Source organism: Oxyura jamaicensis, chromosome 14, assembly GCF_011077185.1.
Source record: "Oxyura jamaicensis isolate SHBP4307 breed ruddy duck chromosome 14, BPBGC_Ojam_1.0, whole genome shotgun sequence".
Taxonomy (NCBI): Eukaryota; Metazoa; Chordata; class Aves; order Anseriformes; family Anatidae; genus Oxyura; species Oxyura jamaicensis.
The window spans coordinates 13,055,633-13,070,547 of record NC_048906.1 but is presented as its reverse complement, the minus strand read 5'-3'; the positions used below and the strand labels follow the sequence as shown (position 1 = coordinate 13,070,547).

Here is a 14,915-nt window from a genome sequence, read left to right as displayed (position 1 = left end):
GACAGCACATGAGTAAAGTGAAACAATAGCCTCTTGGGGTGCTTGGAGCTCCGTGAGCTGCACAAGCTCTTGTTCCTCCTGACAGCTGCTTGTGGAGTTAGGTACCTCAGCAAGGTACAGCTGATTGCTGAGTGCTCTTTGTGACAGCTGGCAGCTGCCTTGTACCCGTTGTGTAGGCTTTGTGAGCTCTGTTCTCCATGAGGTCTTGAACAAGTGGGAAGGATCCTGCTGGCTATTTATACTTAAACCCCCTTCCTGCTCACCTGTGTGCTTCTCTTAAATCACACATTGCCTGTCAGAATAATACAGAATCAGTAGCTCATCCTACATCACTTGCATTTTCTCTGGAGAGGCTGTTATCATGCTGTGACATCCTGTTTTTTAATTTGGAGCAGAGATGTCCTTATTGCTCTGTCAAAAAGTATTTGTAGATCTCCTGTTTCTTGGAAGCTGTCTATTCTTATTTTTGTCCTCTTCTGTTTTTCTACTTCACTATCCGGATCCTTGTCCCTTCCCATAATCAGATTTATCATTGCTCTAAAAAATATCTGAGTATTTGAAGACACAATCTTCAAATAGTGCTTAAAGTGCAGTTACTTAAAGCTATTAATGACTAGCTTTGTGCCATTTAAATCAGTATGTGCAAATTTGCTAGTAAGTAGAACAACAGGCTGAAACTAAAACTTTGTTTTCTTGCAGGTGGGAGTTGCTGCTTTGGTTGGACAAAGATAATTAAGAGACTAATTCTATTATGAGTAGACTAAGTCCCCTCAGAGACCCCACCTCTGGTCCATAAGTGCTGAATTTGCCTCTTACCTGTAGTTATGTGCAGTCTAGGTTTGAAAACCACTGAAAGTAAGAAACCTGTGTAACAGCCAACCCTTCTCCCTCCTCTTACAGGATATGCAGGACTGTTACAGGAGGGTTTTTGTCTGTTGTCTTGTGAGTAATGGCTTTCCCTGAACAGCAGAAATGCAAATGTCAATTATCCAAGGAAAATTCTGCTGTCTTTAATTTTACTATGATGCAAAAAAAAATGAGGGATGTTCTTCTAAATACATCTGAGATCCTATTTGGAAAAGCTGCCCTTTGCCTCTCAATGACATCCAAATGCAGTTTTGCAAAGTGTTTGAAATAGAGCATTGTGCTGAACAGCATTAATTATAGAATCATTCAAATTAAAAAGAACGCTAAGACTGCCTTGTCCAACCCCTGACCTAGTACTGACAAGTCCACCACTGAGCTCCTGTCTCCTCTTCAGGTGCTTGTAGCCTTGGCTCTAGGCTGCCTGAGCTCTACCCACCTTTATATGGAATCAATTTGTAGTAACCCTTGCAGCTTCATAGCAGCCTGTGAAACACTGCTGGCAGCTTTGCTTTCTTCTTTGCTCTCTGTTCTCATGAACCTGTCAGTGAACAAACAAAAGAGCTTTGACTCCTGAACGCACGTTTTTTTGTGTTGCAGCAGGGCTCAGATGGCTGGCATTGTGCTAAGCACAGTACAGACTCTCTGGAGACTATTCTAGCCCTACAGAACTTAAATTTTTAATGGAAACTTGATGTAGCAAATGAGGCCAAACACTTTTGGGGGAGTTGGGGTGAAGGGACTGAGAAGAGAAATCAACAGTACGTGCACCTGACAAGCTTTTCGTCAGATGTGGAAATTTTCTGAGATCCATTAGTTATTGGTATACTGCCTGCTACCTAGTATTACTGCCTGGTTTCCTTTTGGTTTTCAGCTAAGGGAAAAAGAGAGAGGATTTGGAAGGAGGTTGGAATAATCCATTCTACAGCTGTGGTTTGGGAAGGGTTTTGTGCCTGTGGTGCTAGAATTACTGACCAAATGTGCTGGGATGAGTAACTGAGCGGGGATATCACAGAATCACAGAATCACAGAATTTCTAGGTTGGAAGAGACCTCAAGATCATCGAGTCCAACCTCTAACCTAACACTAACAGTCCCCACTAAACCATATCCCTAAGCTCTACATCTAAACGTCTTTTAAAGACCTCCAGGGATGGGGACTCCACCACCTCCCTGGGCAGCCGGTTCCAATGCCTCACAACCCTTTCAGTAAAGAAGCTCTTCTTAACATCTAACCTAAAACTCCCCTGGCGCAACTTTAGCCCATTCCCCCTCGTCCTGTCACCAGGCACGTGGGAGAACAGGCCAACCCCCACCTCTCTACAGCCTCCTTTAAGGTATCTGTAGAGAGCGATAAGGTCGCCCCTGAGCCTCCTCTTCTCCAGGCTGAATAAGCCCAGCTCCTTCAGCCGCTCCTCGTAGGACTTGTTCTCCAGGCCCCTCACCAGCTTCGTCGCCCTTCTTTGGACCCGCTCAAGCACCTCCATGTCCTTCTTGTAGCGAGGGGCCCAAAACTGAACACAGTACTCGAGGTGCGGCCTCACCAGAGCCGAGTACAGGGGGACGATCACCTCCCTGGCCCTGCTGGTCACACTATTTCTGATACAAGCCAGGATGCCGTTGGCCTTCTTGGCCACCTGAGCACACTGCTGGCTCATCTTCAGCCGACTGTCCACTATCACTCCCAGGTCCTTCTCCGCCTGGCAGCTCTCCAACCACTCATCTCCCAGCCTGTAGCTCTGCTTGGGATTGTTACGCCCCAGGTGCAGGACCCGGCACTTGGCCTTGTTAAACTTCATGCAGTTGACCCCAGCCCATCGGTGCAGCCTATCCAGATCCTCCTGCAGAGCCTTCCTACCCTCGAGCAGATCGACACTCGCACCTAACTTGGTGTCATCTGCAAACTTACTGAGGGTGCACTCAATGCCCTCGTCCAGATCATTGATGAAGATGTTAAAGAGGACAGGCCCCAGCACTGAGCCCTGGGGGACGCCACTAGTGACTGGCCTCCAACTGGATTTGACTCCATTTACCACAACTCTCTGGGCCCGGCTATCCAGCCAGTTTCTAACCCAACGAAGCGTGCGCCAGTCCAAGCCAAGAGCAGCCAGTTTCTTGAGGAGAATGCTGTGGGAGACGGTGTCAAAAGCCTTGCTGAAGTCAAGGTAGACCACATCCACAGCCTTTCCCTCGTCCACCCAGCGCGACACTTTGTCATAGAAGGAGATCAGGTTCGTCAAGCAGGACCTGCCTTCCATAAACCCATGCTGACTGGGCCTGATCGCCTGCTTGCCCTTCAAGTGCCGCATGATGACTCCCAAGAGGATCTGCTCCATGAGCTTCCCTGGTACTGAGGTCAAACTGACAGGCCTGTAGTTCCCCGGGTCAGCCCTCTGGCCCTTCTTGTAGATGGGCGTCACATTCGCTAGCCGCCAGTCAGCTGGGACCTCCCCCGATAGCCAGGACTGCTGATAAATGATGGATAGTGGCTTGGCCAGCTCCTCTGCCAGTTCTCTCAGTACCCTTGGGTGGATCCCATCCGGCCCCATCGACTTGTGCACATCCAAGTGCCGTAGCAGGTCACCAACCAGTTCTTCGTGGATGGTGAGGGCCACATCCTGCTCCCCATCCCCTTCCACCAGCTCAGGGTACTGGGAATCCAGAGAACAACCAGTATTGCCGCTAAAGACTGAGGCAAAGAAGGCATTGAGCACCTCTGCCTTTTCCTCATCTCTTGTAACTAAGTTTCCCCCTGCATCCAGTAAAGGATGGAGATTCTCCTTTGTCCTCCTTTTTGTGTTGATGTATTTATAAAAGCGTTTTTTGTTATCTTTAACGGCAGTAGCCAGATTGAGCTCCAGATGAGCTTTGGCCTTCCTAATTTTGTCCCTGCACAGCCTCGCTACATCCTTATAGTCCTCCCTAGTGGCCAGCCCACTTTTCCAAAGATTATAAACCCTCTTTTTTCTCCTGAGCTCAAGCCACAGTTCTCTGTTCAGCCAGGCTGGTCTTCTTCCCCGCTGGCTCATCTTTGGGCACATGGGAACAGACCGCTCCTGCGCCATTAGGATTTGCCTCTTGAAGAGCGCCCAGCCTTCCTGGACCCCTCTGCCCTTCAGAACCGCCTCCCAAGGGACTCTACCAACCAGTGTCCTCAGCAGCACAAAGTCAGCTCTCCGAAAGTCCAGTACAGTGGTTTTACTGGTTCCCTTCCTGGCCTCGCCAAGAATAGTGAACTCCACCATTTCGTGGTCACTCTGCCCAAGACAGCTCCCGACAATCACATCCTCCACCAGTCCTTCTCTGTTTGTGAAGAGAAGGTCTAGCGGGGCACCACCCCTGGTAGGCTCACTAATCAGCTGCGTCAGGAAGCTATCTTCCACTTTCTCCAGAAACCTCCTGGACTGCTTTCTCTGGGCTGTGTTGTGCTTCCAGGATATGTCAGGGAAGTTGAAGTCCCCCACGAGTACAAGCGCTGAAGATTTTGCAACTTCTGCCAGCTGCCTGTAGAACTCCTCATCCGTCTCCTCATCCTGGTTCGGCGGTCTATAGCAGACCCCTACCAGGACACTAGCCTTGTTGTCCCTGCCGATCCTAACCCAAAGGGACTCGATCTTGTCATTCCTAGCCTCGAGTTCTACAACATCGAAAGACTCTCTAATATAGAGAGCCACACCGCCACCCCTTCTGTGCTGTCTGTCCCTTCTGAAGAGCCTATAGCCAGGCATCGCAGCACTCCAGTCATGAGACTGGTCCCACCACGTTTCCGTGATGGCAACCAAGTCGTAGCCTGCCCGCTGCACGATGGCTTCCAGCTCCTCCTGTTTGTTACCCATGCTGCGTGCATTGGTGTAGATGCACTTCAGCTGGGCCATTACCTTATTCCCCGGCCTTGCTATTGTTCCCCCTGGCACAGCTCCAACAATCCTTGCTTCACCCCCATCCCCCTTCTTACCTAGTTTAAAGCCCTATCAATGAGCCCCGCCAGCTCCTGGCCAAGGATCCTTTTTCCCCTAAAGGATAGGGACCCGTCTACGGCCATCAGACCAGGTGCTGAATAAACTGCCCCATGGTCGAAAAACCCAAGATCTCTGCGTTGGCACCAGCCCCGGAGCCACGTGTTTAACAGGTGGGCTTTCCTGGTCCTCTCCGTACCCCTCCCTGTCATCGTAGGGATGGACGAAAGCACTACCTGCACTCCCGCTCCGTCCACTAACCGTCCCAGCCCCCTAAAGTCTCTTTTGATTGCCTTCAGGCTTCTGTCTTCAATGTCGTCACTGCCCGCCTGGACTATCAGAAGAGGATAATAATCAGAGGGGCGTACCAGGTTGGGAAGCTTCCTGGCAACGTCCCTGACCCTGGCCCCAGGGAGGCAGCAGACTTCCCTACGGGTAGGGTCAGGGTCACATATAGGGTCACATATAGGGTCACATATAGGGTCACATATACTGTGACTTTGGGTGATTTGTTTCTTTTGGTAAGAGTTAGTGCAATGGGATGGGGTGAGCCTGTGGAAGGACTCGAAAGGTTTTCTGTTCAAACAACACCAGCAGTAAAGCAGAGGAGGGGCCTGAAATGTGGTGCTAGAAGACTGTACAGTGGTGACCCACCTCCAAACAGCACGTGTTTAACTTAGTGATTGTGTTACCTGCAAAAGCTTTTCATCCTTTGCTAATTTGCCCCCCAGGAAGGTAAGCTTGCAGCTGTATTACTTTCATTCAGTGTTTTGTTTGTCCTTGTGGACAGGTAGCTGAGGGAAACTTAAGCCAGGCCAGAGTTTGCTGGGGCTTCTGGCCATCAACTCACTTAGTGCAGGGGATTCTCACAGGCTGTGTGTGCATGTGCAATACTCTGATAAATGAATAAGCCCGTCTCTCTCAAAGGGACATGAATTCTATGATTCTATGAATTAGTCACTACTTTCATGCTCCTATCACTATCTGCTGCATTGGGTTGGATTAGGGAGGGAGAAGGAAAGTATGTTTGATCTTTATCTTAAAACTGGTGCATGCTCTGCAGGCTTCTCTGCAGGCTTCATAGAGCAGTGGTACAAGTCCTGATCCTTACAATTTCTCTTTTCTCTCAGATCCCCAAAGATGAACATATCCTTCGATTTCTACGGGCTCGTGACTTCAACATTGACAAAGCTCGAGAAATGCTCTGTCAGTCGCTGTCTTGGAGAAAGCAATACCAGGTGGATTACATCCTACAGTCCTGGAGGCCCCCAGCCCTCCTAGATGAATACTACACTGGAGGGTGGCATTATCAAGACAGAGGTTAGAAGCTAGCACTTACACTGATTCTACAGTGTAGCTTGCATTATAAGACCTTATAAGTAAGCTGTCTGTTTTTGGAGAAGATTGTATTGATGCTTTAAACGTTAACAAAGGAGCTCTAACATCTGTTAAAAGGCCATTCTCTACTGCTGTAGTTACCTTATTTTCTCTGCACAAATCAGGCAGACTAGAACTAGTGCAAAGCAGCATCTCCTTGATAGGATGGCCTTTGGATGTGATTTTTATCCTGTTCAAATATTTAATGTGGCATTTGTAAAAGGTACTAGAGTGACAGCCTGGGAGACCACATGGCTCTGTCTGCAGTAGATGCTTCTCCTCCCGTGCTTGATGTGAGGGTAGATTCTAGCCCTAGACAGTTTGGCTGTGTTGCTCTTTGGCCTCACTAAATTGAGAATACCAAAGATCAAACAGTGTCTCATCACTCGGGACACTCTCTGCCTAGCCAGTGGTCCTAGCAGCCCGTTAAACAGTTTTTCTCGCGGGCACGTGACACATCCCTGCTCACAACAGGCATGTTAGGATAATCACCTGCATACCGCTTTTCTGCATGCACTGAAGAACTTTACATCTGTGGGCATTTCAAGTTCAGTTATTGTTTTTAAACCCTTACATTTGTTTTGAAGATGGACGACCACTTTACATCCTTCGTCTTGGCCAGATGGACACAAAGGGTTTGGTGAAAGCCCTGGGAGAAGAATCACTGCTGCGACATGTAAGATCTACATTGATTTCTCACTTGAGGAACTGTATTTCCCTTGGGGTGTTTAGAAGTCTTGCTGTAGTGCAGCAGCAATCTACTTGCTTGACACACGTGATCACTGTTTCGTGGCTGACAAACCGAAGTTATACCTTTGGCTCAGTGTCTTTGGCATGGCCTAGCTTCTCTGTCTTCCTGCAGAGACAGAAGTGAAATTTTTGTAATCATACGAATGGGCCAGAAGGATTTTCTCTGATAATTTGCAGTTCAACAGTAAGCTTTCCATGGCCATTTTCCATGCAGCTCAGCTAATAACACTTGACCTTGAGGCTCCTATACTTCACTGTAGATTTTCAACATCTCTACCTTGTACATCCAGCATAACTTTTCAGTAGAGAAGCTTTTCTTTTTCTTCTAAATACACAGAGACTTACTGTTTTGCACACCGTAAGTTCTCAAACTGGTATATTTCTGGGCTGTGTATTTTTTAAAGTTTTTGGGTTTCTCCTGGTTCCTCAGTCACACTCTGGCTAATCCAAGTCTATACTGTCTTTAATTTCAGGTTTTGTCAATTAATGAGGAAGGACAAAAGAGGTGTGAGGAAAACACCAACCTATTTGGCCGCCCCATCACGTCAGTATAGTCAGTTTTCTTGTATCCTTACCAAGCTGGAATGCATGTAGTGAGGATGATGATTCTGTGAAGGTTTTAGATGATGTTCTTAGGTTTAAACTGCAGAGAGCAGTGTTGTGCGTGTCTTACAGGCTGTTCTTGTTTGGGCTTTGGGGTATCTTGTATAGCAGACTTAAATGCAGATAAATTCTATTTAACCCAGAACCTTAAAATATACTTTTTAATATGTTTTTAGCAGTGTGTCTGTATACCTTCACTCTCTTCCACGCTGATAGCTTTTACTCTTACCTTCAGGGCTGAACAGCTGTTTTATCTTGTTTTGGATCCAGTGTACTGAATTCCAGTGTACTGAATTCCAGTGTACTGAATTCAGTGTACTGAATTCAGTATACTGAATTCAGTCCACTGCATTCAGGCTGTCTGCTGCCTGAGTAGAGATCTACTCTTTACTGGAACTGCTTGTTCCCCTCATTTAGCCAATGAGGGAAATCTCAAAAAAAAAGATCTCAACTGCCTTTAGATCTTGCTGCAGCCTTGATGTTACTGAAAAGTTTTGTGGCTTTTAAGCTGAGCAGAAACTGCAAGAGAGATTCTGACTGGTCTTTTTCTTCATGTTTATTTTAGATCCTGGACATGTCTGGTGGACTTGGAAGGGCTAAATATGCGGCATCTCTGGCGGCCTGGAGTTAAGGCCCTGCTTCGAATCATTGAGGTTGTAGAGGACAACTACCCTGAAACTCTGGGCAGACTTCTGATAGTGCGAGCACCCAGGGTCTTTCCTGTACTCTGGACGCTGGTGGGTGAAATCTGGACTGCAGGATCATAAGCAGTTGTACACGTACAAATAGCAATCATCCAGTCATTAATTTAAGTTCTGCTTATTCAAAGGGTTAGGGAGTGAAAAGCTTCCAGGCAGCTTGTACCTGATCTTCTGAAGAGGCCGCAGCCTTGCTACAGAGCAGGCTGTGTATTTGATCCTATGGTTGTCTTTCTACCAGGGCAGGACTTGGGACCCAAACTGTTCATCCTGGTGCAGCAGTGGTAACCTGTGGTGGGTGGGTTTTCACGTTCATGGGAAAAGATGATTTTTTTAATCTCATGCTGGAGGATACTAAAGAGAAAAGTAATGAATATGGTTCTTCCTAGTGCTTGCTGACAGTTATAGCAATGTAAGAATGTGCTTGATAAACTTCTTGTGAGGTTAGTGTGTTACGTGGTGACTGCAAACTTATTTTATCTGAAGTAGATAATGTCAGGGTATATAGCATTTTATTTGTAATCCCTTACTTTGGGAGAGCACTTCAGAGTTGCAGAGCTCTACCCTGCTGCTGGCCTGCATTCCTGCTGATGAGGCCTTCCAGTCTTCTAGTTTGTATCTCAACATTACCTCTAACTTCACTTGGTGACAGTGATGTCCTCTGTCTACTTATTTCAGGTCAGTCCCTTTATCAATGAGAACACAAGGCAGAAGTTTCTTATTTACAGTGGGAATAACTACCAGGGTCCAGGAGGGCTGGTAGATTACGTGGACAAAGAGGTGATCCCAGACTTCCTGGGAGGAGACTGCATGGTGAGTCCTTGCTGTTGTGCAGGTGGAATCTGCAATGGTCAAGATACCTCAAATCCCTTCCTTCTACACACACACCCCACCAGCCTCCTGCTTCCTTCTGAAAGACAGTTGAATTTCTGTTCTGGTTGGGGTACCACTGCTCTGGTAACCACAAACCACTGTACAGGTAACTTGTGCACAGGAGTCTTCACCCAGAAGTGATGATGTTGCCCTAGATAAGGGAACCACAGGTCAGCTTCTCTAAGTTTTTTGATTTCTCTAGGACTGATTAGAGAAATGATCATAGTTCAGGAAAAACTTAGCCTCACTGTGAAACCTCATACGAAGTTAAGGTGCCTATCCTCAGTGTCCGACAGCTGGCAAGAGGTCAGATGACTCAGTACGTTACTACTGGATTAATATGAACCCTCTTATTTGTGTCTCTCACTCTTCTAGTGTACTGTTCCAGAAGGCGGGCTTGTTCCTAAGTCACTTTATCAAACAGATGAAGAGCCAGAAAACGCAGATCACATCCGTTTATGGACAGAAACTATCTATCATTCTGCGAGCGTCCTCAGAGGAGCTCCACATGAGGTACAAACCTTTGTAGGGGAAAAGCATGTCTGTAGAGCGGGCAGGAAGATGCTGACTGCCATCTGAATGCCTGACTTTTTACAACATGCTTGTTGTATTTCCTTTTTAGATAGTCGTGGAGATTTTGGAAGGGGAGTCTGTCATCACTTGGGACTTTGACATCCTGAAAGGAGATGTGGTGTTCAGCCTCTTTCACTCCAAACGAGCTCCTGAAACAAGTCATAAAGAAGCCACGTTACCAAGTACCTCTACTGCTGGGGACAATGTGCAGCTCATTGATAAGTCGTGGGTCCTTGGCGTGGATTACAGTCGTATGGAATCTCCACTGGTTTGTCGGGAAGGAGAGAGCATCCAGGTCAGATGTGTTTGGGCCCTGGCATGGATCATAGCATGCTCCAAAATGATCTGGTGGTGGGGAGGGGAAGGAATTGATGGGATGGGAAATCATGCTAGTTTGGAAGCAGTTGCTGTCGTAATGATTCTCTGAATACCCTATGAAAATGACTGCTATGGCAGTTCTAGTTTAGACTGAGCCATTGGAAAGAGATTCCATAAGCCGTGATAAAAAGCTAGTTGAAGGTAACATTAAAAAAAAAAAAAAAAAGGGAAGAAAAAAAAACACTAGCATTACAGAGCTGTGGCTGAGGCATGTAAAATGAATGGAATGATGTATGCTCCTCCAAGCAGTCAGCTCAGTAGTTTGACTTTTGTCAAGTCATTCAGTTATTTCATAAGATGCCTGGTAATCACTTGGGAGTGCTCTTTTCCTTCCAGGGATCTCATGTGACTCGTTGGCCCGGCTTTTACATTCTCCAGTGGAAAATGCATGGTCCTCTGCCCTGTTCTGGCACTAGCCTCCCTCGGGTGGATGATGTTCTCGCCTCTCTGCAAGTTTCCAGTCACAAGTGCAAGCTTATATACTACTATGAAGTGCTTGCATCCAAGGACTTCAGGTAGGTTTACTTGGGGGTGAAGCCGTATGAGAGGACCGAGTGTGACCTTAAACATGCGGATACCAATGACCTCTATAGGGTGCATTTTTCATTGATAAGGAGTTAGATGGACACAAACTTGGTGGTATTATGTGGAAAGAGTCTCCTTTAGTGCAGTGGGTAATAAGGTTTTTGTAGCAGGTTCCTCTTTGCTGGATGTCTGGCCGCTGGCTGGATCTCCACCAGTGGAATTTGTGCTTCAGTTCTTGATTACAGCTGCTTGAAGTGAGGGAGGTGTTTGGCAGATGAACTTTTTGATATTAGCTGGGAACATTCTGAGAAGTTACTTTTTGAGTAACTTAACTATTCCATTCATATTTTATTTGGCATTTGACAAAGATGTCTGTTGTGACTTGAAGTGTGCTTTCTCAGTAAGTGTGTACATCAGCCTCTGCAGGATAGCCTCTAGCCTCCTTTAATGCAAAAAGTACTTGAATACTTCACAAGTACTTTTCTAGGAGCCAGAGGAAGGGTTACGTAGATCAGACTTGCAGATGGGCAGGTGCTGACCTTGTCAGACCTTGTCTGACCATGTGGCCTGGCCAGATCCTGTTGACTCAGAGTAGCAGCAAATGCCTGACTCCAGTCACTCAAACCTGTTCCTCCTTGCCCTGCATAAGATGTGTTGGAAACAGTCTGCAGTCACAGCTGTGGTGACTTGAGGCTGTGTTGGCAGGAACTGAAGACACAGACTGAATGGTGCTGGATCTGCAACTCTAGTGCTGAGCAGGGTGGAGGTCCCAGGCTGGCTGCAGTGGCTGCATTCACTGAGCTGTGCTGTGTTTGGAATGCTCTCTGGTTTTCCTTTCTGCTCAGCACCTGTGTATGCAGCCCTACGGACAGACCAGATGCATTGTACTCCGAGGCTTACTGCAAGAAGCAAGTTGTAATGCCTGTAGCTAGCAAAAAGATGTCTGTGATACCTTTTCCTTGTGACACAGAGGAACCTTGAGATTCTTAGAGACCACAATGAAAATGATGGGACAAAAAATAAAATACTTCTGTAAGTGTTATAAAGAGTAGGTTGATCTCCTGTCAGATGTATAAAGTTATCCATGAAACAGCTGCCTGCCTTAACGAGCACATCTGTTTTGTCCCATCCCAGGGGATCCATGTCAAGCCTGGAGTCTTGCAACAGTGGGTTTTCCCAGCTGAGCGGAGCCACGACATCTTCCAACCAGTCCCAGAGCAGCTCCCATCTTTCCAGATAGCAAGGACGAGGCTACACCACAAGGAAAAATCACTCAGGGCTTCCTGGCTGCCCCAGAGCTGCTCTGTGCACCAAACCAAAGAGCCTGCAGGGGCTGAGCCTTGGGGCAGACGTTCGTGTGATCACAGGCAGCAGCTGCTGGACAGCGAGTGACTTCTGGGAGCTGTTCTCCACAAAGACTTAGCACTCAAATGGCAGGTGTTGTACTTCTGTATCAGATGCCTACTTCTCCAGTAGTCTTTTTCATAGATCGTGGTTTTGGATGAATGTCATTTTGCATGAATCCACGTTATTACTGAACTCTAAAGGGCTCTTTCCAGTCAGTCCTTTTCCTGTGTGTGGTAGAGGAGACTGATGTTGCCTTATCTGATTGATCTGTAGGACTAGATTATTCACGTGTAGCAAAATTAATCTAGTTTTCTGGGTGCCCAGGGTACCACTTACCCATCAGAAAGTAGAGTGGGCATTTCAGGTGCAGGGACTTGAAGCAAACTGTAAATACCTTAATGCAGATAGGATATTTTAGAAACTAGTTCCAGGTCAAACCTCAAACCTCTTCCGATCTGACAGGATGCTATTAGGAAATGTGTTGGATTTTTTTAACCCACTGAGACACAAAAATCAAAACTGTTTTCTAGAAAGTATAGGCAGAGAACCTGCCTCAAGTAAGCAGCATCTTTCTTAAAGATAGACTATTTATCCTTTCTCCTCAGGTTTACAAGCAATAATAGGTAGATCTGACCCATCTCATCAGAGTAGATGGGAACCGAATCAAATTATAAAGGGCTAAGAAAAGCAATATTTTATTTCCCGAAGGCACAAAGTTTTATGGCAGTATTAAAGAAGTCTTTATAATGTGAGCTAACTTGAAAACTTTGGAAAAAAAGCATGTATGTATTTAAGCACTTACTGAAACATATTTATTCAAATACTAGCTTATTTTAAGTTAATTTTTAACTTATTTATAATTTGAAAAATGAGTATTTATTAAATCCAATCACTTTTTTTAGTGAGACAAACTCCCTTTTAGAAAGGACTAACTGATTGTCTTCACTCCCAAGAATCTTTCTCCTTCTAATTTTTGTGACTGCCGGATATTCTTGTGTAAAGGGCTGTATCATACATCGCACTAGGGGTAAGGGCTGTTTGTCACCTTTTCCTGCAAGGTCAAGTTAGAGCCCAAAGCTTTTGGGGCTCTACATGGATGTTTCCCAGGATTAAGAAGTGATTATTACATTACATTTGCGAGTTGTGAGAAGATGGTGCGTCTTCATGACGTTCATGACATGCCAAAACTACCGTGTTTGTCAGAAATCTCCATTGATTATGCTAGAGAACAGACACACAGGAAAGGTGCTGGCTATCGGGACAGGTAGCAGAGAGGCTGTGTTGTTGTTTAGGCAGGAAAAGAGGTGTCAGATACGGAGTAGCGCTTAGGTGATATTTGCAATTAGCAGACACGTGGGACTTGTGATGCAGACCGATGTCTGCTCGAGGATCCAGCAGTGCTGCGCGGAGACCCCATCCCTACCAGCTGGAGGTGACCGCTGCACGGATCGCTCAGGCTGTCACAGCTGACTCGGGTCTCCTCATGGGGCGAACGTGGCCTCAACTAAATGAGTGTCCAGTTCCAACGCTGGGCAACAGTGCAGATAGTTCTGGGGTTGGGGCAGGATTGAAGCACAACTTGCAGTGGAGGTGTCGTTTCTTGGCACAGCCATTCCAGTATCCATGGCCATGCCTCTCAGTACAATCCTCTCTCTTTTCCCCTCTCACCAAGCTTACATTAAGGTTGATAAATGTGTGCAGGTAAGGAGAACATATATGTAAAGTAATTCCGTCTAATCCTGCTTCTTTATTTAATTGCTGTTTTTGAAGCACCAGGCACTGAAAAACGAGAAAAGCATCTCAAATAATTGGAACAAAAGATGAAGTTGACATGCTTATGTAAGTTGATTTTTTTTTTTAAAGGAACAGAACTGAGGAAATTAGTCCTCCACCTTGCATCTCAGTGTGAGAGCAGAACAGGTAACTTAGTTACGCAGGTCCTAGGAAAGTTCTGATTTCAGGGAATTCCCCAGTTGTTCTGTAGACTTCACCATTTCTCCCAGGTGATTCAATTTTTGATATTTCAGTATACTTGTAACCTAACACAAAGAGGGAGAAGCACTACCTTTGCTCTGGAAAATCAAGAGTCCTGGAATTAAGATGCATGTGTGTATCCTTACTGAAAAGTCCTGCAGAAATAATTAGTTCTGATGCTAGAAATGTAGTTTTGAACTGGTTCCTAAAGCATCATGAACAAACCCAGCCATTCCTTCCCTGGGCTGTTCCAGGATTTCATCTTTTTATGGCTTGATTCTTACTTAATTTGGTCGTGTCCCATGGTGGTAACAGTCCCATTTCTAGTGTTTCCACTGGTTTCCTCTGTTTGAGAATCTTTCCCATTGCACTGGGTTCTCTTAATTTTAAAACATGGCATGTGCTGTTCTCCCACCAGTGAAAGGTTTGGGTGCTTAACACTTGCCGGGGAGGCATCTGGAACTTGGTGCATTCTGGCAGGTCTCTGAATGAGCCAGGAAGAGATGAGGGGCTGGTCCTGCAGAGAGCTCCCTCCTGCTGGCTCTGTGGACACAAGAAATAGCTTTTCCTCATTTGGTAGTATTGCTCCCGTCCCACAAGAAATTGCTGCACAAATCTGCTTGGGAAGCAGTTTGTGATCTCTCCCTTGTCAATTTCAAGCAAAATTGCCTGGATTTTTTCACCTACCAATTTACTTAGCTAAAAATTGAAATAATCCAATATGGATTTTTTTTTTTTTTCTTTTTTTTTTTTTTTTTTTTCCCCTGAACGCTGACATAACATCCAGGCTGTAGTTCCCTTCCTAGTGTTATGGCTACTGTGCTGTGTTTTGTTTCTGGTTTTTAAACTGGCTTTGTGAATTGCAGATACAAGAGAAGAGCAGAATTTTTATAAAACACGTTTTTCTTCTTAAAAAAAAAAAAAAAAAAAAAAAAAAAAAAACAATAGCAGTTTTTAGAAAGTAAGATGCTCTGTTTTCTTCACAGCAGTCTCTCATG

At 45.8% G+C, this 14,915-nt stretch overlaps 1 protein-coding gene across 4 annotated transcripts in view; it reads left to right on the top strand.

The window, feature by feature from the left end:
* SEC14L5 (SEC14 like lipid binding 5) overlaps positions 1-12,864 on the top strand; it is a 38,351-nt gene extending 25,487 nt beyond the window's left edge. For all 4 annotated transcript variants that reach the window (XM_035339586.1, XM_035339587.1, XM_035339584.1 and 1 more), the window contains 9 exons: positions 5,950-6,139; positions 6,784-6,872; positions 7,420-7,490; positions 8,115-8,286; positions 8,926-9,060; positions 9,496-9,633; positions 9,743-9,988; positions 10,408-10,586; positions 11,731-12,864. In XM_035339586.1, the coding sequence (XP_035195477.1) occupies positions 5,950-6,139; positions 6,784-6,872; positions 7,420-7,490; positions 8,115-8,286; positions 8,926-9,060; positions 9,496-9,633; positions 9,743-9,988; positions 10,408-10,586; positions 11,731-11,836 (1,326 nt within the window). In that variant the 3' untranslated portion in view covers positions 11,837-12,864. The remainder of the gene's footprint in view (positions 1-5,949; positions 6,140-6,783; positions 6,873-7,419; positions 7,491-8,114; positions 8,287-8,925; positions 9,061-9,495; positions 9,634-9,742; positions 9,989-10,407; positions 10,587-11,730) is intronic.
* Positions 12,865-14,915: the final 2,051 nt, after the last annotated feature.